This window comes from Sceloporus undulatus, chromosome 1 (genome assembly GCF_019175285.1).
Source record: "Sceloporus undulatus isolate JIND9_A2432 ecotype Alabama chromosome 1, SceUnd_v1.1, whole genome shotgun sequence".
Taxonomy (NCBI): domain Eukaryota; kingdom Metazoa; phylum Chordata; class Lepidosauria; order Squamata; family Phrynosomatidae; genus Sceloporus; species Sceloporus undulatus.
The window spans coordinates 21,397,579-21,417,882 of NC_056522.1; the positions used below are offsets into that span (position 1 = coordinate 21,397,579).

Here is a 20,304-nt window from a genome sequence, read left to right on the forward strand (position 1 = left end):
TGCAATCAACAGAGTCAGCATTTTAGCCACTGCATCCCAAAGACTATGATTTGGCAAGTAACAATCTGCCAAGTCAGTTTATAGGCAGCCAAAGAACTGAGGAGAATCATGCTATTCTACTTCCATAGATTTTAATTCCCATTACAGGGGACTATGTTACCAAATTGAAATGAGCATTAAGGTTTCATTTGGTAAACAGTCATTTGCATTCAGTATAAATAGCCTATGAAGACAGTATTTATATGTACTTTCCTGCACAAATTTCATAATGTGGTTCTTTTAAAATGAAAGGTGCTCTTTCTTGCTTGTTAACTCTGTCAGACATGTTTGGCATGACTCGATTTTGAGAAGTCCATGTCAACTTTTAGTAATTACAGTATTCCTATGCCTTAATGATCTGTTCCTTTCCTGATATTCATGTCAAGCTTACCAATTTTTAGGTATTCACCCCATATATATATATATATATATATATATGGTTGCAACACTTGTACTTGGATGTTCATCAATCCCCGGAGACCTGGATTCATTTAAACTTGGTGGGTTTTCCTGTACTATACCTTTTGGCTGTTCTGGGTTGCTGTCCTTTTAATTGCATAATTTGTTCTGTTTGCAATGAGTTGAGAATGATTTTTGAGAGAAGAATTGCTTTTGAGAGAAGACTTGAGTTATAGGTGTTGGGCAGTTCCACATTCTTTGCCATCTTCATGTGATGGCCTTGCCATTTCCTTGTTCTTCCTCTTACTCGAAACATAACCAAAAAAACCCTCAGCACCATATTACTTCAAAACCTTATTGGCAAGCTTGAGCTCATTTTGAGCATTAGCTTTTATTACTTTCTTACTACAGTATTAGTAACTATTTGGCTGTATTGCTCCTCAGTCATCTATTTAGAATGTGTCCTTTCAAATCTCAGCTCATCTTAAAATCCTTTATAGATCCATCCTGGTTTTTTGAGACACCTTCCACTTTTCTTTCGTGATGAAACTGTCTGAATTTGTGCCTTCAACATCACATTGAAAGAACATATCATACAAAATATAAAAATGAAGCATACATATTAGATTCAAGGAAAAAGAGGTACGGAAACTGAAGGAACTTCAACAATTTAAGATATGGAGATGACACCATATCGCTAACGGAAATAGCAAAGATTCGGGATGACTACTGATAAAAGTTGAAAAAGTGCTCTATTAAGAAAACAAAAACAGAGATCACAGATTTACATTAACTTAAAAGTGGATGTCGAAGTCAACAGAATTATTTTAAAAATTTCTATACCTTAGCCCAGCCATCAATCAAAATGAAGATTGTTGTTAAAACAAAACAAAACAACAAAACAGACCTGGGAAGGAGAGCTATGAAGGAATTAGAGAATATCTCAATAGAGATATAAATCACAAAAATCCATGCTGTAGTACTTCCAATTTTTATGTGGGGTTGGAAATACAGGACAGTGGAAAAAACCTGTCAGGAAAAGAATCAATGTATTTGAATTGCAGTGCAGGAAGAGAGTTCTACTAATACCTTGGGGATCACCAACAAGACAAATAAATTGGTCCTGGAAAAAATTAAACCTAAACTCTTCCTCAAAGCCAATAGTGGAGCCTTGCCTTATGCGAGGGATCCGTTTCGGAGATCCCCCCCCCCGGTGTAAGGCAAATTCCATGTAAGCTCAAGCCCCATTCAATAGAATGGGGCTTGTGCTCATGGCCACACACACCATTCATTTAACGGCGACACAGCTTCCATGTAAACAGGAAGCTGTGTATGGTGCACCCGTGTATGGAACAGGCGCACTGTATTAGTATTAAAGCTATTGTATTTCAGGCACATCATTAACTGACATGTCTCATTGGAAACAACAGTAGTGGTCAGCAAAGTAGAAGGTAGTTAAGAGGAAGACCCCACTGTACAGATGGATTGATTCAATGAAAGAAGTTGTGGCCCTGAGTTTTCTAGACCTGAGTTGATAACTGGGATTCATGGAGGTCTTTCATTCATAGTGTTGGCTAGTAAATCAAAGGCAACTTGACAGCAAACAACAATACAAATACAAACATTATGGTACTTGCAAAGATGGGAACACATAGGTATATCACTAGGTGCAGCCTCAGTCATTCTTAGAGCAGACCCATTGAAATAAATGAAAAATAGCTTAATCATATTCTCATTGATTCCAGTATTCTACTCAATCTGGTGTCCTGAAGCTTCCCACCAGCTTCTAAGCTATAATGCTATCTTCAGGGAAAGTAGCAGAACATTGCTAAATACATTTAGGAACAGAGCACATTGTTGTTTATGTAGTGCCATCAATGTAAATGGCACCTCACAAAATAAAAAGATTGTTAATTAAACGTTGTCATAATCTACAGACATTCTATCATGTTCAACCTAGAATGAAAAAGTTGCAAATGCTATAATGGAATACTAAGCATATTACCATCTTATCCTTTTTGATCTTGATCTTTTTAACTGTAGAAATAAACCATACAAATTCATTAGAAAACTTGAAAAGTATTTGTGGTGGTGGGTAACCTATGCTCCTACAAATGATGCTGAACAACACATTGTTTTCACAGTGTGTCCGCGTTACATGCAGGCATGCTATAGGCGGATTTGAGCATACACTGAAACCTGTGTAGAGCAGCCATGTGCACAAGCCCATTCAATTGAATGGGGCTTGAGCATACGCGTTTTTTGGCTTACGCGAGGGGGTCTGGAACAGATCCCCCGTGTAAGCCAAGGGCGCACTGTACTGTTTGAGGAATAATTCCAACAATAGCTGGAAGGCCACAGGCCTTTGCCTTTCTCACAAGTGTAGGGAGCACATTTACCAAGCTTCTGCAGCATGAGATACAGCATGTTCTTGTAGCTCACAGGAATCATCAGCAATCTGTTAGATATTAAGACTGATTAAGCACAATTGAGTTGGACTCCACTTTTACTTCTTTTAAAATGAAGTATTTGGAACCTGACTAGAGTCTTACTAGTTGTCATACTTCATAGCTGGACAATCCTATGTAGGTGCAATTCTCAGCATCCTGATACAGGTTGAATCTCCATTATCCAAAATACATGGGACCAAAAATCTTTGGGATTACAGATTCGTTTTGTAATTCTGGAATATCTGTATTTGCATATATGGTCATAATGAGATATCTTGGGGAGAGGACTACTCAAGTCTGAACACAAAATTCATTTCATATACACCACACATTACCCAAAGGTAATTTTTTAACAATATTTTAAATAATTTTGTGCCTGAAACATAATTTATGCACACTGAACCATCAGAAAGCAAAGGTGGCACTATCTCAGCCACCCATGAAAATTTGGGTTTTGTTTGGGTTTTTTGAGTATTTCAGATTTTGGAATTGCAGATAAGGGAGACTTAACCTGTATTGCATATGTACACAGAACAACTGGCAAGTATAATATATGTGCTGTCAAGGAGTGTTTTACTATCCTGTGTCTTCAGCATCCACAAAGAAAGATGGATTATAACAAGGAGGGACAGTAATTCGAAATGTTGTTGCCCTGTTCATGGCTCACCTTGCAAAAATTTTATGGTTACTGTTGCCGTGTGCCTTCAAGTCATTTTTGATTTATGGTGATCCTAAGGCAAACTTATCATGCAAAAACTTTAGTTATACCTTATAGCTGCCAATCATACCAATGATTTAACTGGCATTTTATAAAGTTTAGTGCATTGCCCTCTATGGATTCAGCTACTTAAGACAGCTATTACAGATCTCAAGAGCTGGCAGAGTTGATGGAAGATCTACTTTGGGAGAATCAACATTTGCCAGATGCCAGCTGGATATCAGTAGTTTCTGATTATTATTTTCTTCCATTATAGTCATATGGATTTTTACTTTCTTCTACAGCAAAATTTTGCAAAGATTTTTCCCCCCAAAACAAACAAAAAACCCAAAACATTTTGCCTCCAAATGCACCAAAATGTCCTCTGGGATGTGCAGAGCCAAAATCGGCCTTTTTTGGGAAAATGCAAAGCATGGTAAAAATGCCCCCATGCTCTCTACAAGAATTCAAAGACTTTCTTTCTTTCTTTTTTTGCAGAAGCAAGTGCAGCCCTCTTAGGTCTTCTAGGGGGGCTAACACGGTCCCATAGCCTTCCACAGTTGTCCACTCCTACCCAATAGCAAACCCATCCCCAAAAAACCATATGTCAAAGGTGAGTAAGTCAAGAATTACTTACTACTTTGCCTAGAACTAGAGTTCACACATCTTTTTAAAGTGTTTACACAGCTCCTTTTACAAAGGCAGAAAGATTTGATTCCGTCATAGATGTCATTCCCGCAAATGCTACAACCAAAATTATTTTAATTACTTCAGTTTCCAAAGAGTGTTGGTAGGAGGCCTATAGAGCTGCCACCTAAGTCCATTAGCTCCTGCACCAGTGCTATTATTTTAACAGCATCTTAGGTCTTAACTCTGTATTCAATTGAATTCTTTACATAAAACAGATTGATTGAACAGTGTTATGTATTATATCATCCCTGCTTGCAAAGAACAAAAAGGCATTCATTGCCAAGTCTACTCCATCTGATGAATGAGAAGCATCTATGGTTAATACAGTAAATTACATCAACATTTATCAATAAAAATCATGAGTTTAATTTCATATATACACAATTGATTTTAATAATATACCGGAAAATAAATTACAGGAAATAACTTTAAAATGCAACTGAAGACAAAGTTCCACAACAAACATTCCCACTGATTTCCCATCGGGTGAGATTGCAGTGCTCAAGGCAGGTAAATATCACAAATATATCAAAAACTCCAAATTGTTTCGATGCATTCACACATTTACATGAGCCACAAACATTCCTTTACAGGGACTGTACTTAGCCTATCACAGAACCAGGTTTTGCCATAAACTACAAAACTTTTGATACAAAATCGTATTTATATATTTATATTTTATACATGCCCTGTGATTTCTTAAAAAATTAACTAGACACACTGTACAGACAATCCTAACTCATTGCTTTGTAGCTGTAGGCAACGGTCTTTGTTTTTGGATGGATATTCTCCCCCAGGAACATTAATGGCATATTATATATACATGAAGGCTAAAACTGCAGAGAAAAACAGCTTTTTCTGGATATGCATATCCTGTAGGGCAGTCTCCAAATTTAGAAAGGCAAGGCAATGTACACTTGAAGATAGCTTCCTTAGTTACAACTGTTACCTCTAAATGTAATTTGTGGTGAACAATATACATGCATTTGGGTAATACTGGCAGTAAAGCAAGGAATAGCTAAATGTAGTGGCTCAAACATGACTTCACAGCTGACTGCTACTGCTGATATGCCAACTGGATTCATGTTAATGATTTATAAGTGTTCGGAGTTAAATGTTCAAAGGGACATTGTGTGGCTACATACATTCTGTTAAAAAGATTTCCTTGTATAGGATTGGTAATTACTTCCCTGAAAAACCCTTTACAGCGGATATGTTTTTATAAGACAAGAGGCCACACCATCTCCCTCTGGGTACAGAGTACACCAGAATCATAGCTAAGAACCCCATTTTCCAGTCTCCATGGCACCAGGCTGCATCTTAGAAGCAAACCAAGGAGCAAGTCTTAAAAATCAGTATATTTATTTTCCTGAGCCCACCCCCCTCCATTCTCCCACAATACTATGGCAGCAAATTGGGAAGCCAGTCAAGACTAAACTACTTCTCTACAGTCAAATGTAAACTTTGGTTTATTGAGTTCTCATTGTACAGCAAGCAAGTCTAGAATGAGCAGGTGAATGGGATGAAGAGATGAACTGTCAATCTGTCTTTAATCTGGCATGCTGAGACATCTGTTCAGTCAGGCCCGCTTTGATAGAGTTTGTAACCGATTGTCTCATGGTATCCTCAATCAAATTATCCCCAAGTGGTTTTATCACCTGCAGTATGAAAAATGTACAAAACAAAAGAAATAAAAAATAACTCAAACCCCCAAATGTTTGAAACAATAAAAAAGAAGAAATAATTAAAAACAAATTGAAATAATGAAGTCATGAAATGTATCAAAAGTGCATCAGTATGAGGGGAAAAAAAGGGAAAAAGGTGTTTCTGGCTACCAGCATACAGTTATTAATTTACAGAGTATTAAGCACTTTCCACCAATGCAGTATTTGACTGAACTCAAATCACTTCAGAGTTCCTAGAATGCTGGAAGCCATTTTAAACTGCTGCATCAAACCTCGTATGTCTATAGCTTTTAAACAACGTGGCCCAGAAGGTCTTGCTCACTGTCTATACATGTTAAGTGTGAACGCTTCAGATAAAGAAAGGAAAAGGTAAAAATACTGGCTAATTTTTCTTCTTGTTATTGTTGGATGACAGCCGCTGCCGTTGCACTGAGGTATGAGTGCGGCGAACCATTCGGCGTCTAACAACTTCAAAGAATTTGGAACACACCTAAAACACGAAGTAAGCTGTTAGAAAAGCAGTTGGCAAAAAGTAGGGGGGGTAATATAGCCTGGGTTTTAAGATAGTCCCCATCGATAGTCTCACCTTCTTGGGACTCCTCTGAAGCAGAAAGGAAAAGAAGAAATAGACAGATAGATTTAAAGCATGTCAGTAGCCAAGCAAGAAGATGGGTTAGAACCTGGTCGAGATTTACTTTTGACTGTAATTGTTCAGATATGGCGCTTTTGTACAATATACAATGTTCCTCATAGCCAGCAGGTGGCAATCTAAGAATATTGTTTTAGTTGCACAATAGGCTCCAATAATAGTGTTAAATCTTGCACTTTGGAGCCACACATGTCTAAGCTAAGTAAGATACCTCTGCTTTCTTTTGCATCTCAACATACTTCTGGCATTACATGTTCAGACCTATTCCCAATTGTGCTGGAACAAAACCACTACCATCATGGACCCAAGGTTTCCTTTATGTCTGCTTTTATATTAAGGCCAAAGTTCTAAAAAATATGGAGTAAGCACCATTAAACACAATGGAGCATATTTCTGAGTAAACATACTCAGTAAACTGCAGTATAAGACTTTTACCTTTGGTTTTCTAATGAGAAGACACTTTCAGCATCTTGAAAGGCAATGCTGCAGTTTAAAATTATTTCTAACTCTAATATGCTTTTATTCACTTAGACTCTGCATGCAAAACCTTCTTTCAAGGAATACAAAGCCCCCTTTCAACTGCATGTGTCCTTGGTCGATCAGCAAGCTAGCCAATGATTGCCCCCCCCCCCCCCATAAGAGCAGTTTCTATTAAAAACTTCTGACACTGTGTCCACAGCTGAGGTTTCTAGCACTTCATTTCAACTGAAAATCTTCAACTGGCATAGCTAAGCACGGATGGGTTTAACTGCCGCATTCCTGTTATGAGAACTCTGCTTATACAATGCTCCTTGCTAGAGGAATATGAGTAGTAGTATTTTTTTTTCCAATTTGTCTTTACGTTTGCACCCCTAAAAAGCTGTTCTGGGGGACTGCAATGCACTCTACAACTGTACATGATGGTGTTGGGAACTCTAGTGGAAACCAGTGGAAACCAATTCTCCTCTTGTCTCTGTAGGAATGTGGACAGGACATTAGATGAAGCAACACTCTGGATCCAATCCAGATTCAGTAGATTAGTATTTTATATTAAAAAAAAGTATTTGTTCTACATGCAAAGATTCTGAATTATCATAAATTATATCCTGCCAGTCATAGCCAGACTATGCAATATCTGATCTTCCAACAGGTAACTGGCTTAATGAGTTTTCAATTCAATGTCACAATTAACAAACATACAGTCGAAGGCTTTCACGGCCGGCATCCATAGCTTTTTGTGGGTTTTTCTGGCTAAGTGGCCATGTTCTGGCAGAGTTTCTCTGAAGATGCCAGCCACAGATGCTGGCGAAACGTCAGGAAGAAACTCTGCCAGAACATGGCCACTTAGCCAGAAAAACCCACAAAAAACTAACAAACTTACAGTTTATGATAAAGATTTGACACAGCAGAGCCTTTTAATCTTACTTACCTTTGGAAACATGAAAACTAAACCTCTACTATTTTCTTGGATATTACAGTCTCATGAAAGTTTTCAAAATCAGCTGTTATGATTAGGCACTAGGATACTTGAAGATATCCTGGATTGGCATGAGGGGCTATATTCACCAGGTTTCTTTTTAACTGGTTTGTACTTCTGTAGTTTTTGATCCATTCATATAAACTATGTACCCAGACCAATCTTTTCCCAAAAGATAAGCTGGCAAATTTCTTCAAAAATGTAAACTCTCTTAAATAAAGAGATACCAACCTGTTCCCATAGTACTTCAGCCATCTGATCAATGAGTGTTCCAACTTCTCTGAATTCCCCAGAGTATTTAACATATGCCCAAGTACAAAGGGAGACAAGTGCTAATCCCATCACGAGGTTACATAAGGTAGCTATGGAGTTCATGCCAAGGAAACCAGTCAGTCCTGAGATTATATACATGGCAAACATAACAGCAAACAGAGTGGCAGGAGTACGAGCAGCATAAAAGATGTTTTTGCCATCATTGTGCTTCACAAAGTTTGCATAGACTTCATCTAGCTCTTCTTCCAGTTGGTCTTGGTAACGGCGACAGAACTCTTCACCTCCCATCTTTTTCACTGAACGAAACTGTTTTATAGCAAGTTCTTTCAGATCTTGGTGCTTTCGTTCTAAGTCTGCAGGAGCAATGTAAGGCTTATCTCCACCACAAATCTGTAAACAATAAGCAGAATTGACATATCAGAGTACATAAGTTAATATATATGGGTAGAACTACTGCAGATGTTAAGTAGCACTAAAAAGTAAGTCAGAACAGTACAGTAATTAAACCCTTGTAGAAGTACTGTGAGGTCCAAGTTCACATCCTCACAGTCACCAAAAATACTTGGTAACCTTGGGTCAGTCATTACTTAACCGTCTAGCTAACCTCACAGGACAGCTAGGTTATAATGGAAATGGGAAGTTTGGTATCCTCTCCTCAGCTCCTTGGCCTAAGTGAGAAATAAAGGCATAAGAAACTAAAATAATGAAGCTGGAATATGTCTTCTTTGCCATTCCTTAAAATGGAGAATCTGCTTCCAGAAAGACAACTTGCTTGCAGCTAAATCAGACGGATGAATGTGGAGAAAGGGCAATCAAAGGGCATGTATTAATTTCTTATCACCTTTATATTTAGCACTGAATTACAGATATAGAGCTAGTCAAAGTCCCTCTAGCATACTAGCTAAGCAATTTATGTGAGGCATGTAGCAGACATAATCATTAACAATAAGTAGCAGACCAAGCTGCAGGATCACATGTTTTTTTATCAGCTTATACCCTTATGGATGTATTCACCCATTTTCTCCTTCCTCAGCTATTTTTAACGATGACTAATTTTCTATACATAAATATTAACCAAGATACAGGGGCCTAAGAGGAAAATATCAGGGTTTGAAAAAAAAAAACTGAATGGTAATCATAGAGTTAAAACAAAGGCAATCTTATATCTGGATTTCTCCTTCATGTGTCACAAAAACTAGTTTACTCCAGTTCGTAACACTACTTTAATTTTGTCTAAACTGAAATATCTACCCACTTTCTGTTTCTGTAATTGATTACTGGATACAATAGCCAATTCACTGAAATGAACTTAGCCAATAAATTGAAGCTGAATGGTGGTTAGACTGGTGGTTACCTGGTTTAGGAAATGGGATGGCAACCTGTCCTGATGGGGTTGCAGTCCCACCGAAGGAGCAGATGCAAACCCTGGAAAAACTCCTAGATTTTCTAGAACCTGGAAATACTTCTAGATCCATTTTGTCACTGGGGTCCCAAGTGGACTGTGTAGCTAAGAGTGTCTGAATCAACTGGTCACCCAGTTTTGACATTTCCTAGACAGGGCTAACCTAACTACTAGTAGTTCATGTAGTGGTAATCTCTCAATTAGACCACTGCACTCTATTCAGACTGGGATGACTGGGAAGCTGTAGTTAGTGCAAAATGCAGCTGCTAGACTGCTGACAGGAACATCTTACAAAACCCACGTAACATAAATAAAGCCCTAGCCTGCCTGCGACTTGGATATTAGAAGAATCACCACCTATATATGCTCCGAGGGACCCACCAGTAGGAAAAAAAACCACTGGCGAGTTTATTCTCTGCTTTAGGACTCCAGCTGTAGAATGCCCTCCCTTTGGGTGCCCAAATTGTTCTGATGGTTTCATTTTGGCACCAAGTTAAATTTTGGCTTAAAGCTTTTGACGTGGTTTTAGACTATTAAAATCTTTGGTTGCGCTCCAGCTTCAGTCGGTCTTGGATGAAACGGATTATCTGGATCCATTTCAAACTGGCTTCCGGGCGGGTCACGGGGTTGAGACGGCCATGGTCGCCTTGGTCGATGATCTCCGTCTGAGTGCTGACCGGGGAAGCGTGTCCCTGTTGGTGCTCTTGGACATCTCAGCGGCTTTCGATACCATAGACCATGGTATCCTTCTGGGACGCCTGGCTGAGGTGGGAATCGGGGGCACTGTGCTCCAGTGGTTCCGGTCCTACCTCTCTGGGAGGTCCCAGATGGTGCAGCTGGGGGACGTGTGCTCCGACGAGAGGCCCCTTAAAACCGGGGTCCCTCAAGGAGCCATTCTGTCTCCCATGCTATTTAACATTTACATGAAACCGCTGGGAGAGATCATCCGGAGACATGGGGCGCGGGGTTATCAGTACGCTGATGACACCCAGATTATTTTCTCTATGTCTCCGACTGGTGCAGTGACCGGGGATGGCGTCTCTCCTCTCGTGGCCTGTCTGGAGTCAGTAATGGACTGGATGAGGAAAAACCGACTCAAGCTGAATCCAGAGAAAACGGAGGTACTAGTGATAGGTTCCCCCGGTCCAGGAATGGCTGTGGTTCCACCTGTCCTGAACGGGGTCACGCTCCCTGCGAAGGACTCTGTGCGCAGTCTGGGAGTGCTTCTTGATTCGTCGCTTCATCTGACTGCTCAGGTGAATGCGACGGTCAAGAGCACCTGTTACCAGCTTCGGCTGATTCGCCAGCTGCGCCCATATCTGGACCGGAGGGACCTAGAAACTGTGGTACATGCTCTGGTAACTTCGAGATTGGACTTCTGCAATGCACTCTACATGGGGCAACCCTTATACCAAACTCGGAAGCTTCAAATGGTACAGAATATGGCAGCCCGGCTGGTCACTGGTGTGTCCAGGACCAGCCACATAACACCTGTACTTAAAGATCTTCACTGGCTGCCCGTTCGCTTCCGAGCTCAATATAAGGCGTTGGTTATTACCTATAAAGCCCTAAATGGCTTGGGCCCAGGATTCCTAAAGGACCGCCTCTCCCCGTACAATCCGCCTCGCACCCTCAGATCGTCTGGGCAGCAGTTGCTGAAGGTGCCTGGGGCTAAGCTTGCTTCTACGTCTAGAAGGGCCTTTTCTATAGCTGCCCCAGCCCTTTGGAACACGCTGCCCACTGAGCTCCGCTCATCTACCACCCTGGCCCAATTTAGGAGGGATCTTAAGACCTTCCTATTTAAGCAGGCATTCCCCGATTAAGATCCTGTGGGCCTCCCCTCCTCTTCCGTGGCCATGAGGATGGGCGATGGGGCTTTTATTCCTGCTTTTAGTTCATTGTATTGTATTTGATGTTTACTGTTTTTAACTGTATTTGTGTGCATTCGTTGCACTTTTGTAAGCCGCCCTGATCTTTCTGGAAGGGCGGGGTAAAAATAAAGATTTTATTTATTTATTTATTTAAATTATTCAATTGTTCAATATGTTTTAGATTGTTCCTTTTTTGCTTCAGATTTTAAATCATTTAAATTGATTTTATTGTGAGCCACCCAGAGATATTATAGGTTGGAATCTTGTTGGTGTCTTACAAAGACATTAAGTTCCCCTACAGAGGTAGTTGGACATCTTTGTCTGATAAGGAATAGCCGTATTCAGTTAAAAGCTCTGAAAGCAGAGTTGCATAGGCAATTCCACTGCACATAGTGCATGCACATTTAGTTTCACATTCAGTTGTACAATGTTGCAATTCAATAACAAGACTATGTTCCTCAACATAACTCCAGCATAAAACTATGTTCTATTTCCTTGATGTAGGGTCTTGGCCACAGAGTAGGATACAAATATTTTTAACACAATACCTGCTCCATTCCTTTGTTGTAAGTATCTTTTGCTCCAGCTACTGCAGCAAGGTTGTTGGCTTCTGCTGTTGCCTTAAATTAAAAAAATCAAACACCATGAAACTTTGAAATAACTTGGATGAGTTCTCTGTAACTTCCAACTACCACGGAAGAGAACATGTCTGTACTCCTAAAATCTTACATCATTAACTGTGACATCAACAAGGTCATGCCAATTTGGAAAGGGGAGTGGGGGAGGACTCAAATAATAAGCTTCAAAATAATTTTATGGGGTTCTGTACTGGAAACTAACAGCAAAGCTTTTTTTTTTTTAAATACTGCTTTAAAGCAAGTTTGCCCAAGCCAGAATCTTCCAGAAGTATTAAACTACATCATCAGGTCAGGCATGGCAAACTTTAGGTCTGTGGAATCTATTTTCCAATAGGACTATAAGGTCCATCAGCTGAATCCAAGTAAACCTATGAACCATATACCAATGATGGTCCACTATATATGGTCAGATACAGTTCTGAGTTACTACCAAGCAAGGATTCCAAGCAGTTTAACTTGGGAAACTGAGACTCAACCATCAATATAAGTACATTTCCATTCTCCTTCATGTTTTAAGGGAAAAGGAGTATTGTCAGAAAGTCCAACAAGAGAACCAACAATCCTGATGTGACTTTAAAAGAGCAAACTTCACTTTCTAGATTGTCACACTGACATTTAAGAGGGAGCGGTTGAGCTTAGTATTTGCTAAACACATACGGCCTTAGTTTCAGCATCCAACATTTTTAATTAATAACTGGAAGGATGAAACCTGGGATAAATGTCTGCCCTGTACCCTATAACAGATTAGTACCACTGGTCTGAATTTCCCATTGGTACAAAGAGCTGTCTCTAGATGCCAGGTGTACTTAAAAGGAACATGGGTTTCAGAGAAACAAGTCATGCCAGACAAACCTAATCTCTTTCTTTGATAAAATTACCAGCTTGGTAGATGAAGGGAATGCTGTGGATATAGTATATCTTGATTTCACTAAGGCCTTTGACAAGGTTTCCCATGACATTCTTGCAAACAAGCTTGTAAAATGTGGGCTAGACAAAGGAACTGTTACATGGATCTGTAATTGGTTGACCGGCCGAACCCAAAGGATGCTCAACAATGGCTCCTTTTCATCCTGGAGAGAAGTGACCAGTGGGGTCCCACAGGGCTCTGTCCTGGGCCCAGTGCTATTCAACATCTTTATCAATGACCTGGATGACAGAATTGGGAGCATACTTATCAAATTTGCAGATGACACCAAATTAGGAGGAATAGCTAATACTCCAGAGGACAGGATCAAGATGCAAAATGACCTGAATAGACTAGAAAGCTGGGCCAAAGCTAACAAAATGAAATTCAACACGGAGAAGTGTAAGGTATTGCACTTAGGGCGGAAAAATAAAATGCACAGATATAGGATGGGTGACACCTGGCGGAATGAAACTACGTGTGAAAGGGATCTAGGAGTCCAAGTAGACTACAAGTTGAACATGAGTGAACAGTGTGATGCGGCAGCTAAAAACGCCAATGCTATTTTAGGCTGCATCAATAGAAGTATAGTGTCTAGATCAAGAGAAGTAATAGTGCCACTCTATTCTGCTCTGGTCAGGCCCCACCTAGAATATTGTGTCCAGTTCTGGGCACCACAATTCAGAAAGGACATTGAGAAACTGGAGCGTGTCCAAAGGAGGGCGACAAAAATGGTGAAGGGTCTGGAAACCATGCCCTATGAGGAACGACTTAGGGAGCTGGGGATGTTTAGCCTGGAGAAAAGAAGGTTAAGAGGTGATATGATAGCCCTGTTTAAATATTTGAAAGGATGTCATATTGAAGAGGGAGCAAGCTTGTTTTCTGCTGCTCCAGAGAACAGGACCTGGAACAATGGATGCAAGCTACAGGAAAAGAGATTCCACCTGAACATTAGGAGGAACTTCCTGACAGTAAGGGCTGTTCGACAGTGGAATGCACTCCCTCGGAGGGTGATAGAGTCTCCTTCCTTGGCGGTCTTTAAACAGAGGCTGGATGGCCATCTGTCAAGGATGCTTTGATTTGGATTTCCTGCATGGCAGGGGGTTGGACTGGATGGCCCTAGTGGTCTCTTCCAACTCTACGATTCTATGATTCTATGAACCAACCATAAATATCAAATTGTACAGGGAGGCTTCTGCTACAGAAAGCTTGTAAGAACATAAGGACAGACATACTGGATCACATCTAAATTTTATCTAGGCCACTGTTCTGATTCCTATAGAGGAATATCATATTTTCTGGGAAACTCAAACAAAACATGAATGTCAGAGACTTCTCCCTGTGCTATTCCTCAGTAAGTAACATTCAGCAGCGATTGGAATAAAAATATGGGTCGGATGGGACAATGGGTTGGATCTACAATACAAAAACCAAAGTTTGGAAAAGTATTTTTGAACTACAGTTCTCAGAATCCTTCAGTCAGCAAGACTAATAATTTTTCTAAAAGCTTATAAAAGCTAGATCTGCTGAATCAACACTGGCAATCAATGGGGTGACAGATGTTGCAGCCAGATCACCCTCACATCCAAAAACTAGATCTAAAGTCTACAAGCAGGACTGAATCCTACCGAACTAGGAAGTTGCTTTCAATCTACAAATCATGTGGTAAGGAAATGTCTCCGCTAACCTGTGTTGACATGACAAACATAATGAACTCTTTGGTATCATATGCCTTAAAGATAGATGCATGTAAAATTTTACCTGGAGCATGGACTTAGGATGAGGTAGTTCCTCTCCTTGATAGATTTTAATATACGCCTGAAAATGAATTCAATTAAATAAGGTAATTGACTGGATCAAGGAAGACCATTTGCTAATATTTCATATTGTCACTCTTAATAATGCAACATATTAAATTCACTGAACTGTGGAGAAGCAAAACAATGGTGTTTTTACTAAGAAATGCCTTTCTACTCACTAATATCTATTCACCAATATTTCCCACACACAAAATTAAGAAGATGCCCTGCTATACAAAACATGTCAGCTTTGGGTGTTCTTATCCAACTTTATCACCTTCTCTTAGGCCCGGTACAGAAGGGCAACAAGCAGCATGGCGGCACTGATTCTAGGGTTTGTGAGTGCGCAGCAACCGCACACTCCCGAACTCTAGTCTGTACGGATGCCATCATTTTGGCAGCCTCCCGTTGACACAGGGGCCGCCATGATGATGCAAGTGTGGCGCATGTCTGCATGTCACGGCGCCACGCTTACATCATCGACGTGCGCCAGGGTGCCAATGGCTCCTTAGCAGCAATGCTGAAAGGAGCTGCATTTTGCAGCTCCTTTTTGGGGTGGATTATTGCTGCACCTGTGTGGTTGCCACGGCAACAGTCCAGGGCAGAAAGGGGACAAGCCCTGCAACCTTCGTAACTGGAACAGATTATTACTACTTCTACGGTAGCAACAACTACCCAGAAACTAAACATATTGTAACATTCTAGTCATAGCTGGAAACTACTGACATCATAATGGAGCACATCATAACGGGACATATGTATAAATAAATGCCCACCTAATGTGGTATAGTGCTTGAAGCATTTGGACTGTGACTGCAGGTCAAGATATCAATCATCATTCTGCCATGAAAACCAACTGAGTGACTTGAGATGTCACACTTTCTCAGCCTCAGAAGAAGGCAAAGGCAAACCCATCTGAACAAATCTTGTGAAGAAAACCGCGTCAGAATCATCTTAGGGTCGCCATAAATTGGAAACAGCTTTAAGGCACAGAGCAACAAACAACATATACCAAAAAATAACAATTTGTAATGTTCTAGAAAGACATGAGAGCCAACTATGATATGAGAGCCCTGGTGGCACAGTGGTTAAACGCCTGTACTGCAGCCACTCACTCACAAACCATAAGGTTGTGAGTTCAATACCAGCCAGGTGCTCAGGGATGATTCAGCCTTGCAATCCTGCATGGATGGCTAAAATGAGTACCCAGCTTGTTGGGGGCAATTAGCTTACACATTGTAAACCACTTAGGGAGTGCTTAAGTGCACTGATAAGCAGTATAGAAATGTACTTGCTATTGCTTAACTACACCGAAAATCTCAGTTGTACAAACTAATCTCACCTTCTCACTATAGAAAGAGCAGCATTACAAAGAAAGAAAAAAATAAATGATCACTAGTTATCTCACATCTTAATATGCTAGTTTTAATGCAGAAAGATGTGCATAATTGTCATCGTCCAGCCTGGAGGGAGTGAGAGGGCGGGTCCAACACCATCGGGACTGCCCTGAAGGGACAGAGCCCTCCCTCCACGGCCAACTGTCATCATCCAGCCTGAAGGGTGAGGGGGTGGGTAGGGGCTAATTTTGTACTGCAATTTTTATTGTACACCGCTATGATCATTGAGGAACAGCGGTCTATAAATAAAACTTATTATTATTATTATTATTATTATTATTATTATTATTTACATCTTGCCAATCTCAGTAACCCACATTCACACAACAGGTCTGAGGCCTAGAAGTCAAAAGCCCTTATAATGATAGCACTCTGTTTTTAAAAATTGATGAATACAAGAATTTGACCTACCTTAAAATATTGCACAAGATCTCTACACGTCACCTTTGAGCCACTGATCTCTTTTTCTACCAGATTTTCAGGGGCAAGCAGCAGAGGAACCAAATTCCGAAGCTCTCTCTTAAAGTCGTCATCTATGTCTAATAGATAAAAGGAGCATCAAGTTTGCTGTATTTAACATGAAGCTCTTTCTCTACAGAATCAGTGGCAGCTTAACATTATTTGAACTATCCTAATCAATAAACTGGACATCAAGAAATTAAAAAGATTAGCTAATACTGTGGATTATTCTTCTTACTCAATAGAAGATTGTAAATCATTTATAAAGAGGCTACCCAACAACAGAAGCACCCATGCTTTCAATCTAAATAGTGTTCTTGAGTTGAAAGATATAAGTGAACTTTATTATTGATCTCATAGAAGAGGCAGGATAAAAATGAATTTTATTACTACTATTATTATTATTATTATTGTGACAGTGTATTTGAAAATGCTGCAACTGTTACATTTGAATTCAGTTACAGGAGTTCAGGTCAAAATTAAAGACATTTTCTTTCTGCTGGCTACTTGGATTTTATACTGAGAACAGAAATGAGTAAAAATGTGTTAAAAATAAGCTTTATAAAATGTGTAGGAAGATGATACATCTGGTCCTTCACTAAAAGGACAGTATTACAAATATAGAGCAAATAAAGGCAGTCACCATTTTCAAAGTCAGGGAAGATTCTGCTGCAGTCTCATTCGTCAATTTCATGCCTGAAAGTGATGTTTTATACAATTCTAGTCTAGTTATTTTTTCAAAACAAAATGCTTGTTCAGATGTAACCGAAAACCATGGTATCTCCAATACATGAACATACACACATATACCGCCTTTTCACTGTATAATGGAAGAATGTGAAAATTTTTGCTTTTTCCTTGAACTCTTGTTGAGAACAAACCAGGATCAAATCATGGTTTTTGATCCTGATCTTCTGAATGTGAATATCATAATGAACTGTAGCTTACTACATGTATGTATATACTAATGTAGGAATCCAGAAATTTTTTTCAAAAAATTGACCCAAAACCATGAGTTATCTTATCTATGGGATAAATTAAGTAATGTATTTAACTCTTATAAAAAAAAGATAAAAATATAAGAAACCATTCCCTAGTGAAAAGCAATAGTGTAATCTGTCCTGGAAGCTCTGACACCCACCACCACTACCACCTATTCTCTCATCCATCCAGCCGTTAGGATGAGCACAAACAGTTATGCCTGCTGGAATCTTCTAAGTTTCGTTGGCATTGTTTTCCTTTGCTTCATCCTTTAGATCAGTGATTCCCAAACTTTGGTCCTCCAGGTGCTTTGGGCTTCAGCTCCCAGAACCCCCAGCCAGCTTGGCCTGCAATCAGGAATTCTGGGAGCTGAAATCCAAAACATCTGGTGGACCAAAATTTGGAGATCCTGTGTTACATGTCCCTAAGTTTTACCCTTGACTTATCTACAGGTCATATCAAAAGCCCTAATTTTGGCTCCTAACCCTGCCCTTGATTTACACATGAGGTCAATTTACAGTTGAGTGTATACGGTATTTAATAGTAAATGGGTTTTCATTGTACAGTCAGCAGCAGAGAAAAACAGTATGAAAGCCCCTACACTGAAACTTCACTACGAGTACTATTTTATTACATCCATTGTATACTTGACTAGAAAGCCCAAACCTAACTAGCCTGAATATCCTTTGGTTTACCTATAGTAAACATCTTATCACTTCCCATCATGGCTCATCTGTACTAAATTTCAGATATCTACACTTAAATCTACATAACTCACTGCCTGCAGCACTCACATCATGACACAGATTCTCATCAGTAATTTATCAAAACCAGTAATATAAACAGAAAAGTCCTACCGTTTAGCCTCCCATCAAAGTTTGGGTTAGTTGCAACTTTAAGACCAGGGTGTGGCAACAGGAAACAGCCAAGATTACTGAAACATGAATGAATATGCTTCCTTACATTCTGGAGCTCTTCATGTTGATGTAGCTTTACCTAGGAACAACACAGGGGTTTTTTAGGACACAAAAGGAGATTCTATAAATTCTTCTGGCACTACAGTTTTGGATTATTTTATTATGCAGAATGCTAAAGCTGCCCTAATTCAAAAGTAACTATTTCTGTCCTGACAACCATGTGTCTTACTATGCTGCTAGGCACACTATGGGCCTTGTTTTCTATAGTGGGTGGGGTGAATGTGATCTGGAAGTGGAGGAACTATCTATAGTCCTGTTATCATGGAAAGATCACCACCTGGAAGGATTTAGACTTGCTGGGACTCAGAACCTCTGCAGGGTGGGGGACCCAGTATGATGGTCCATCCCAGGAGGCTTATGAATCTGTGTGGATTCCTGATTGCTCTTGGGGGAGGGGGGGCTATCTACTATCTTGACAGGTAATCCTGTCAAAGTCTTGATGGACCTCTGGAATGGTAAAAAAACCAGGGCAGTGGACATCATCAGTCCTGAGTATACCCTCTCACAGAGTGGAGGCAAACCAGCACCATGGTTTTCTAGAGAGCTAGTAGAGATTAATCAAGTGAGAGGGCAACTAGATTGGTGTTGGCAGAAAACTCAGAGGACATCAAATCAAACACAGGCTTAAGCTTATCTGAGGGCCTATTCTATGGCAATATAAGCAGCAAAGGCACAATTCTTCTAGAAAATCGAGATCATCTGACAGCCTGCTGTGAATTTATCAAGTACTCTGCAAATAAAATAATGAAAATCCACTCTGAATTGATACTCTGATATAGGCCCAGTGGATGTAAGTATGATCCCTGCTTGTCCAATAATAATGTACAGTTTCCAATTTGTGAACACAAAAATGTGGGCAGGATTCTTAGCGAGCCAACACATGTGTTCCAGATCCTTGGCTATCCTGGCTTATTAAAAAGGCTAGAGGGGGACAGGTTCAATAGGCAGAGGAAGTGGTTAATGCCTAGCTAAGAAGTTCCAACTTGCCCGAAGGAGGCTATTATAAAAATCATTACTAAAAAAACCATCCCTGGATCCCATCATTGTGGATAAGTATCAGTCTTTACTGCTCCATTTTTCGGCTAGGTCCTGGAGAGTGTGGTGGTTTCTCAGATCCAAGGGTTTCTGGATGAGATGAATTATCTAGATCTATTTCAATCTGGTTTCATACCTAGCTATGAAACATAGCTAGCTTTGGTTGCCTTGGTGGCTAAACTGTGCTGGGAGCTAGACAGGGAGACTGTTTCTCTGTTGGTTCTTCTGGACTTCTCAGCAGCTTTCAGTACCATTGACCATGGTATCCTTATGCATCACCTTGCTAGGATGAAACTTGGGGACACTGTTTTACAATGGTTGTGTTCCTTCCTGGAGAGGTGAACCCAGAAGGTGGTGCTAGGGGACTCTTGTTCAACCTGTTGGCCTGTGAGGCCCCCTCAGAGTTCGATTATGTCCCCAAGCTATTTAACATATATGTGAAACTGTCGGAAGAGGTTGTCTGGAGTTTCAGAGTTCAGTGCCATCAGATGACCAACTAACTC

At 40.1% G+C, this 20,304-nt stretch overlaps 1 protein-coding gene across 3 annotated transcripts in view; it reads right to left on the bottom strand.

The window, feature by feature from the left end:
• Positions 1–4,643: 4,643 nt before the first annotated feature.
• The window catches only part of ATL2 (atlastin GTPase 2), a 57,163-nt gene continuing 41,502 nt past the window's right edge, over positions 4,644–20,304 (bottom strand). Inside the window, exons 7-13 of one of the 3 annotated variants that reach the window (XM_042462863.1) lie at positions 18,647–18,785; positions 16,761–16,888; positions 14,915–14,971; positions 12,160–12,231; positions 8,297–8,728; positions 6,547–6,561; positions 5,989–6,450 (exon numbers count right to left, since the gene is read on the bottom strand). In XM_042462863.1, the coding sequence (XP_042318797.1) occupies positions 6,343–6,450; positions 6,547–6,561; positions 8,297–8,728; positions 12,160–12,231; positions 14,915–14,971; positions 16,761–16,888; positions 18,647–18,785 (951 nt within the window). In that variant the 3' untranslated portion in view covers positions 5,989–6,342. Of the gene's footprint in view, positions 5,934–5,988; positions 6,451–6,546; positions 6,562–8,296; positions 8,729–12,159; positions 12,232–14,914; positions 14,972–16,760; positions 16,889–18,646; positions 18,786–20,304 lie in introns of those variants that run through there. The other 2 variants (XM_042462847.1, XM_042462857.1) reach the window with 2 other exon arrangements.